Source organism: Theobroma umbraticum, unplaced genomic scaffold, assembly GCF_002168275.2.
Source record: "Theobroma umbraticum cultivar Fairchild unplaced genomic scaffold, ASM216827v3 scaffold_147.0, whole genome shotgun sequence".
NCBI classification, from domain to species: Eukaryota; Viridiplantae; Streptophyta; class Magnoliopsida; order Malvales; family Malvaceae; genus Theobroma; species Theobroma umbraticum.
The window spans coordinates 8,450,837-8,460,178 of record NW_018397259.1 but is presented as its reverse complement, the minus strand read 5'-3'; the positions used below and the strand labels follow the sequence as shown (position 1 = coordinate 8,460,178).

At 35.8% G+C, this 9,342-nt stretch overlaps 3 protein-coding genes across 3 annotated transcripts in view; 1 reads left to right on the top strand and 2 right to left on the bottom strand.

Annotated features, from left to right (window-relative positions):
* Positions 1-243: 243 nt before the first annotated feature.
* Positions 244-5,474, bottom strand: TPR10 (ankyrin repeat family protein). The gene is made up of 13 exons (XM_021427743.2): positions 5,301-5,474; positions 4,934-4,996; positions 4,663-4,833; positions 4,410-4,541; positions 4,012-4,151; positions 3,749-3,835; positions 3,253-3,378; positions 2,509-2,661; positions 1,961-2,032; positions 1,624-1,725; positions 1,096-1,266; positions 922-1,001; positions 244-527 (listed from the first exon to the last, which is right to left on the bottom strand). The coding sequence occupies exons 1-13, from the start codon at positions 5,329-5,331 to the stop codon at positions 473-475; spliced, it is 1,383 nt and encodes a 460-aa protein (XP_021283418.1). The 5' UTR covers positions 5,332-5,474; the 3' UTR covers positions 244-472.
* Positions 5,475-6,295: 821 nt separating this feature from the next.
* On the bottom strand, positions 6,296-7,679 carry LOC110415951 (carboxylate clamp-TPR protein (DUF1685)). Its single transcript, XM_021427744.1, has 2 exons — positions 6,908-7,679; positions 6,296-6,711 (listed from the first exon to the last, which is right to left on the bottom strand). Exons 1-2 carry the CDS (start codon positions 7,428-7,430, stop codon positions 6,632-6,634), a joined length of 603 nt encoding a protein of 200 aa, XP_021283419.1. The 5' UTR covers positions 7,431-7,679; the 3' UTR covers positions 6,296-6,631.
* An 882-nt stretch (positions 7,680-8,561) lies between these two features.
* ANX1 (Malectin/receptor-like protein kinase family protein) overlaps positions 8,562-9,342 on the top strand; it is a 1,588-nt gene continuing 807 nt past the window's right edge. The window contains exon 1 of the mRNA XM_021427333.2: positions 8,562-9,341. Coding sequence (XP_021283008.1) covers positions 8,841-9,341 — 501 coding nt within the window. The 5' untranslated portion in view covers positions 8,562-8,840. The remainder of the gene's footprint in view (position 9,342) is intronic.

Sequence of the window (9,342 nt, the reverse complement as noted above, 5' to 3'; positions counted from 1 at the left end):
AGATAAGTCAAGGCCATACAGGATTTGCATAAAAAAAGAAATATGGGAGCCTAATAACAGAGAAAAATCCATGTCAGGCATTCTTTTAACATCCAACTCTTTTGTTATGTAACTTAAGGGCTAACATGGTATGATCAAATCATTTTCGCAAGGTGGAGATAGAACCTGGAAGGAAAGATGGATTTCATAAAACTAAGCATGTCTAGTTGTCAACCGGTCCTTGCAGTAAAACTTGCAAGAGTGTAAGAAAAAGTTTAGAATCACTAATGAAAAATGAACTGAAGCATGCAATTCTCATGGAGAAGAGTGAGATAGATTTGCTCTATGTACAAATAACTTTTCGTTTTACTGTTTCGCCAACAAATACAATAGATTATAATAAACATTCCCTCAAAACATTATCTTCACCCGAAAAAAGGTCAGTAGGGTGAATTCATCTACTCAGTTCTCCGGTGCATCAGCAAAGAAGAAACTAAGATTTTTCCTTATCTGTACCGTGAAACTTCCTCCCTGATTCAACAGCCTCCCTGCAAATTTTGCAATATATCAAAGAAGGCAATATATACACCTTAGAGCCAATGCAGAAACAAAATTAGGATGCCCTAGTATCCTATACATTTGACACACTGAGAAAATAACAGCCTTGATCCAGATAATTTAGATGTCATTTGCATATAGCATTCATCTTCTTAATTGTGGGAACTATCAGTACAATCATAAATCATGAAATCATAGAGTCAAGATGATGTAACTCTCATCTATAGCACTTGTGTTCTTGGCAAGATACTCATTTTTTATCCCGTAGGTTCTCCACATCTTGCCTATATCCCATTAAAATTGCCAATTAGCAATAGGCAAATCAAGTTTACTGACAGAGAAAAAAGATGACCTAAGCAGAGAAAGTAAAGTGAGATCACAAACCTAAAAGCATTTACAAGCTCTTTATTTTCAGGGTCAAGCTTCACACCCTCATAAAAGGCATTGGCTGCTTCATCATATTTCTGCAATAAAAAGAGCAGCTAAAAATGGTCAGGTAACAAAAATAACAGAACCATTATGAAACTTTAACGACTAGATAAAAGATTGTCAACATGCCTGCAACAAACGCAAAGCAGCACCTTCCCGATAGCAAGCTTTTGGCCAGTCTGGTCTTAATGCTCTACAAGCCTTTGCATCAGTTAAAGCATGCTCCGCTTGTCCAAGACGGATCCAACTAAGGCTTCTATTCGAATGCAATGTAGCATCAGTTGGATCTAAATCAATTGCCTGTAGATAGATCAGCAGATGAGATTAAATCATAAGATCAAGTGTGTTCTTTAATCACTTCCCTACTTCTAAGACACATAGATACTCAAACCACCAAATTCAAGAAAACACATTTGCCTTCCTGTGATGTGAGGTTTAGCAATCAAGTGCTGGGACATATGGGCTTTGGAAATGGTGATTCCTTTTGCAGGTCATTCCATCACTTGATAGGAAAATAAACAGAAAAAAGAGCTAAAAAGCAGGGTGGTGCTTCAAATTTCAGAATATTTCTAGTCTAGGCACAAAGGATTCCCGATCTTGTACTAGAATAAGTAGAATACTGTTAATGCAATTGCACAGAGGAGATGTGAAGCTTACTTGTGTATATGCATCTACGGCCATCTGAAAATCTTTTCTTTTGAAAGCCTCGTCTCCTCTTGATTTTGCTTCTACAGCTCTTTTCTTTGCTTCCGCTGTCACCTAGATAAATTGTTTAATACAGGGTCAGGAGAATATATATGTATATATATATGTATATGTATCAAAGAACAGGTTCCAACCATGAAAAGTACAAGCAAGAGTTGCCACAAAGAACAACCATGGGAATCACATCATTTAAAGCCCATTGCTTCAAAGGACATAAGTAACCTAACAAACGAAGTCTAGAATGACAAAATCAACAAGGAAAAATCACTATTTAGAGTAAAAGGAACACCTCAGGTAGATCTGTCGTTGGCAATGTTGTGTCCCTTGCTGCCTTAGCTTCCTTCAAATTTTTCATTTCCTCCTGCAAAATTCACCTCAGAAATAAATATTGATAACCAGTGTATGTTGGCATATGATGCCCAAGTAAAATTAGGAAGCTGAGCAAAAGAGAACAAGCTCACAATCTGCTTAAATTTGATTCCTTGTAGAATTGGAAGTAACTCTAAGCAACAGTGGTCAGCTTTTTTCTTTAGTAAAGTCCCTCTTAAGATATGTAATCTATTTCTTAGTAAATGTAGAGGTTAACTAAAAAGCATTCTTAACTTGAACAAACAAAGATGCAATCTTTTGAAATTTGCATGCTGTCCATGTAAGACTTGAGAAAGGGAAGAGAAAAGAAAGAGTACGAAAACTTCATCACAATTTAAAACAAAATACCGGGGTATGGACATCATCAAAATTCAAGCTGATATGATCTCCATGAATGTCCAGCATTACAAAAGCAATAACAAATGAAGAAAGGAGTAAAAATAAAGCACTACATTTGGCAATTAGTACCATTTGTTTGTTAGCTTCAGACTGCATATATTCAAGAATCCCATCTACAGTCCACTCTGGAATGGCATCAATTTTAGATGTCAAAGGAAAAAGGATCTCAACAGCTCCTTGTTGGCCTCTGCCTGCTGCAACCTGTATGGGCTTCTGGCCATCCTGTGATAAGATGATGAAAGTAAAAAAAATGATTGATGAAGTAAGCTAATAAATCTATAAAACCACAATTTTTGTTTGTTGGGAGTTTTACTTTCCTGAAAATTGAGAGAGAAAAACTAAAAATTCTTGATTCAAAAAATGTAAGCTTGACTAATCTTTTTTTATCTAACTTCTGGACAAAGGGGCCAGTTCAAAATAGCAAATATCCATCACCAAATACACTTTTTTAAAGATTAGATCACAGCTCAAGAGCAATGTAAGCTCATTCTGAAGGAAACCGTGGCTTCAATGAGAGCGAAATCCCATCATTTAGCATAAAATGATTTAATAGAAACAACTGGCAACCCCATCCTGTGGATGCCAGGCTTCACAACTTCCCAGTCCCAGATGCAGATTTAAATTGGTACAAACACATTGAAGAAGACAATAGAAAACAGTGGTTTTAGTGACAGTTTGGAACTTCACCACCTGACAGGTAACTGCAAGAAACTTCCCACGACCCTACTAGTAAATGCATGCAGATCACTAAAGGATACCTTTAAAGCAAAATGATAATTATTTTCTGAAAAATGAATGCATCAATGACCTCACCTCATCAATGACATTAGGATCCGCTCCAGCTTTCAATAAGCTGTTTACTAATTCTGGGCTTCCAATATCAGCTGCAATATGCAATGGAGTTGCTCCACCAGCTATAACATTCACTTTGGCTCCTGCCTGCATATGAGAAAAGGAAAAACTCAGCAACAACAATGAAATGTTAACATGAGATGGCATAAAGTCAAACACAAAAGTTAATCATAATAAATCTCCAGCATCAAAGACAAATGATATTATCCATTAGCAATTCATCTACCTAGGGGGAAAAAAAAGAACAAAGATCAGAAATGGAAAAGAAAAAAAGGAAATTTTGGAATTGTTTACAAAGTTAAAGAAGCTCCTATTAAAAGGTTACTCATCAAGCAAAGCAACTAAAAATATAACAAAATATTTGGTAACTTCTCTTCTTAAATTTTCATCCTGCAAGCATTTTATTATAAGCGAAAATAGTGTTCAACATAGTAGAGAAATAAAGAAGATATAAAACCTCAATCAACAAATCCAAGCATGCTAGCGAACCTGCTGCTACAGCTGACAACAATGGAGTGATATTATCCTCAGTTTCAGCATTAGGCTGCAAAAGTAATCGTCATAAGCAGTAAAAGACAAATCACATCAAAGAAACTATTCAAAACAAAAGTCCCTACTGAGTGTCTTTCTCCAAAGCACCCTAAAGAACACACAAATCTCTAGTCCCTAAAATAATAGAATTTTCATATTAAAGTATTATAACAAGAAAAGAAAACATACATTGGCATGATGCTCTAACAAAACTTTTACAGCATCATGTTGACCATGACCAGCAGCCCAAACTAATGTGGTGCCCGAATCACTTTGTGAATCAACCTCAACACCTTTGGCCAGTAGATACTTCAGCAACTCAATATTTCCTGCAGCAAGGAGTAGTAAATTGGAAGTAAGAATTTACAAGGATTGGTTAAGAAAAGGAAATTAATAGGGGAGGTCAAATTGGCCATGGACAATAGCAACTAAAACAATAGTTCTCTAGTAAATGATGTTACAATGTGCCATGGACCATAGTAACATATATTGAACTAAGATTAGGGTATTACCACATCAGAATTGAAGAAATAATAGAAACCAACCCCATCCTCAGAAACGGAAAAAACAAGCTAAAGAGAACACACCTATTCCAGCTGAATGATGCAAAGCTGTGGCACCTAAGTCACTAGGTATAGAAGGATTGGCACCATGCTCTAGAAGGTACTTTGCAGTGAGAGTATGACCTTGCCGAGCAGCGTGAAGAAGAGGAGTCTCACCTGCATTTTTAAGTAATTCAAGAAGATAAGTTAAAACTACTAAGATAAGCAAAGCATCTTTAGCACACCAACAGTACTAAGATAATTTTGGCTACGTAAGACTTAAAAATCAAAAGCATACCATCCTCATCTTTTGTGTCAACATCAAGCTTCAATTCTTCTAACAAGTATTTACACACCTCAGTCTTTCCCTCTCTTGCAGCAAAATGAATTGCACCTCGTTGGTTCGCATCCTTAATATTTGCCACTGTTTTTGCCAGATCCTTCCCATCATCAAGTTGAGAAGCAACCTCTACTCAAAAAAATATCAAAAGGTCCCAAAAAAAAAGCATTTCTGATTAACATTTAAACATTGAAATAATAAAATAGAGGCAAAAAATGAGCTGCCTTACTCTTGAGAAGATCAAGATTCCCGGTACAAGCTGCATTCAAAAAGTTTTGAACTTTCTGCCTTACTGCAATCATAAATATCAACAAGTTTCAAAATTTAACTCTTAAAAGCTGTTTGGCATTCAGGGTACAACAAACGAAAGAAAATTTATCTTCAGCTAAACTACACATAACCCAAATATTCATAAACTTCCATCTACAACACACACCAACAGAAATAGAAAATCCCCCATTAAAGCATTCAACTTTTTGGCTCCAAAAGAATCAAATTTCTAACTTAAATGAATCTAAATATTAAAGATGAAAAACCCAATAAACAACAATGAAAAATAATATGCATAAATATGAATAGCTGAAGAAAGTGCGAACCTGCAAGTGCAGCTGAAGCATCAGGAGCCATGGTTACCGATACCTTGGTAAAACCCTAAACAGAACTCTTTATTTTTTTTGTTCTTTGGTGGGTTTAGTCTTTAAAAGGAGACAAAGTGACCGACTTGACTCGAAAGACTTGGCTTTGCTCTTTGTTACTATTATGTTTTGTACTGAAAGCAAGTTTCTGGGGTTTTGTAACAAAGGGGAAAAGTTGGTTAAAAAAATTCAAATTTCGCCCTTTTTTTGCTTTTTTCTCTTTTTTTTTTTCACAAATTTCTTTTTTTATTTAATAAAAAATTAAAGTATACATTGACAATACACTAAATATTTGTTATTTTATACTATATATTATTATGATTCACATGTGATATAGTAGTACATCTTTTTCTATGTTGCAAAATTTTCTCTTTTTTATAATTAATTAATATGTCTTCGGAAATATTTTATAATTAATAAACATTAATATTGCTTCTTAAAAGTTTAGGTGATAATTCAATCTTTCGGAAAATGTTTCCACATACAATTTTATTTTATTTTTTTAACTTGGATAAACCAAAAATTTTTATAAGAAAAAACCCAAAATTTATATAGTCCTGTCACTTTGGCCAGGTGCATGAGATTCGAGCTCTGTGGTTTAATTTAGATCAAACAATGTTACCTTCAGGAACTGCTGAAAGGCATGCCCTCATTCCAATTCATTGGAGATGCAAGAGATTGGAAAGCATATCAGACTGGAATGTGGCAAAAGGCTCAAAAACAATCAATCTGAATGGGAATTTGGAGCAACAAGAAAAGAAAGATCTAATAAGCTGCAATCCCTTCAACTAATTTATTGTGCTGTAGCACTTGATCTAAATCATGTAAATGGTAGCAATTAAACAGTACATTTCCCTCAGTCCATATTTCCAGGGCCAAAATGCCTGGTGGTGTTGTTTACATCAGATACTAAGACACAAAATTTGGTTACAAATCTTGGCTCTCTCAAAAGAAACTTCAAAGAAAATCAAATAAGATTGGAAGAATCCAAGGCAGAAACCCTCTCTAACCAAACTTTTCCTGGAGGCCAAATGTCAATATCTCTCAGATGACTGACCTTTTGTTAAAAAGAAAAGGAAAAAAAAAAAAAGAAATACCCCGGACTGCTGCACCATTTTCCTTTTTTTGGCACATTTTTCTGTTTATTTTTTGCTTTTTTCAATCAAAGACAGAACCTAAACAATGAAGGCCATATCTCTCTCTCTTTCTCTCTCTCTGACTTACTCACTTCTTTTCTTTTCTGACACTAGATTTGTTTTATTTTCCTGCCTCTATAGAAACCATCCCACACTTCAAGATGACTGCATCACAGAACATGCCACAGCTTGCGCCCAATGCCTTAGCTTAGTCTTCACTTGCTGAGGATTATCCCCTGGAAAAAAGGAAAAAGCAGCCTAATCAATAGTGCAATATACCAACCACCATGATTTTGTTGTTAAATAAGATGTTGAGCTTTTTATTGTGCTTAATGGTTCTATTTCATAGCCTGTTGATTTTACAAAAAGAACTCATATACTTTTTCTTTTTTCTTTAATTTAGTTCATGTGTTTTTGGCATTGAAACTTTACCTGGGCAGCAAATTTTCCAGTCTGACTCACTTGTAGGACTTCCAAAAGAGGATGACCTGCCACCAAGTGATGAAGTTGAGGATGAACCTCCGCTTTGAGGTGTTGAAACTGGACTGGGAGAAAGCTGCCGGTTTACAGCAAAATAAAGGTCTAAAGCAGGCAATGTATTGCATAGTTTTTGACCTTCTTCCTCTTTGAATCCGAATCCAAGCTCTATGCACCCTTTTAGTTCATGCAAGTCTTCATCAGTCAAGCCATTTGTTACAATAATCCCATTCTTTCCTCTCTCCTGACGAAGAATCTGGCGTCGCCTTTTCTCCCAAGCAATGTCCCTGGAGGTCTCACACATTGATAACTGCTTGGACAAACATCTCTTGTTTTTCATCAATTGTGATGGCACCAATGGCATTCGCTGCAAGTCTTCTGTTTCTGAGTCACATAATGATGTTGATGATGAAGATGATGAAGATGTAATGGACTTTGTTTTAGGCTCTCCTTCCTTCACCATTTTCTTTACACACATTTTTTGCTTCAACAGGAAGATGAATGGAACAACAAGCTTCTTGTTTCTTGTTCCCAAAATAAATGTAACATACAAAGAACAGAGAAGCCTATTCCCTCTGCCGGCCGCGGCAGCAACAGAAGCTGACGCGGCCAAGCAATGGTGAAAAGTGTGGGATGGGGGTGGGACTATGTAGGAATGAGCTATATATTACAAATTCGGGGTGTTTGTTTTTCTTAACTTTTGGATTGTTTTGTTTGATGAAACAACACCAGCCCAACCAGGTTAAGCCGGAGACGATTTGGAGGGCTTTAATGGAGAAAGAAGGGTTGACATCCGTTAGGGGATTAGGCTTGTTGTTCCACCATCCATTTGTAACTGTCAGTTGCAACCCTCCACAATGTTATATTTGGAGAGTGGCAACACCAATTTTGGAAGGAGAGCTCTGCTATGTCTGTTAGGTAGAAAATGGCTCAGCTACATTCTTGTAAGATTTGCGTTTTGCCAAACAAATTGTGCTATACAGTAGATACCGGCTTCAACGGATGGTTAGAGATCATTATAAATAGTTATACAAGAGTTTGATGTCCTTTAAAGATTTATATGCTGATTATGTGCAAAGCAATAAATTGGGGATGTCTTCAAAATGAATTCAATTTATTATATCTAATTCTATAAAATTACTATTAATTATCAACTTAGTCAACACATAACATTTCCATTAAAAATACCAAATTAGAAAGTACCAAATGAATAAGATATTAACAACTTCATCTAGCAAGTAAAACAAAAAATTAAAAATTATCTAACAAAATTGCACAATAAATGCAAATATAAAATTATTAAAAATAATTTATAAATGTTTCAAACAAAAATTTTAAAAATGGGTTTTTGAGTAATTGTACATGTGCTATGCAATACACGTACGATACTTTATAAAAATAAAAAATTTATTTTGTAGCAAGTCGAATTTTGAGGAGTACAATCCTAAATTTAGCTTCTTGTTTAGCATCAAAAAGGAATTCAAAGCATTTAGAACCGATCAAAAACCTACTATCACGTTTCTCACTCTCCTTCATCAATTTCCAACTACATTTTCTCAACAATCATCCGGTTTGGACAAATAACCAAAAATGGAAAGAAAAACAAAAAGGAAAAAGGGAATGAAACCATAATACAAAAGATAATAAGACCTTCTTCTCTTGCCTGGTTTGCTTCCTTTAATCCAGGTAAGACCCTGCCAATGTTTGAGCATTCATGGGAGAATAGAGATGGCTTAGGCTAACCTCATCGGCTGCAAAAAAGAAAAAGAAAGTAGCCAGTTTTGTAGTTTAGGGCGTACAGGAGAACTTCATTTCTTTTTCTTTCTATTGCTTTGTTTTCCTGTACGCCATTGGATGCTCTTTGTGTTTCTTGGCCTTTCTTCTAGCCATGGCAACCAGAAATTATTTTGTGCTGTCTATTGTTTGGTTTTCTCTGATTTTTAGTGTCATTCATGTATCGAGCCAGCCTTTGGCTGTGGACTGTGGCTCCAAAGGTGGCAAAGATGAAGATGGCAGGACATGGGAACCAGATACCAAGTACCTCCTTCCATCCAATAATTCTGTTCAACTCCAAGCTGGATATCAAGACCCTTCACTTCTTTCTACAGTTCCATATATGAATGCTAGAATTTTCACATCCCCAGCAACCTATCAGTTCCCGATTAAAATGAAGGAGCGCTATCTGGTCAGATTTCATTTTTATCCTTCAGCTTACCCCAACTTCAATATCAGCAATTCCTATTTCTCAGTGGTTGCTGGAGGCGTCACCATGATGAACAATTTTAGTGCCGCAATTACCTGTCAAGCCCTTACACAGGCTTATCTTGTTAAAGAATATTCTTTGGCACCTATGGATACTAAGGTCTTAAATATTACCTTTACACCTTCTA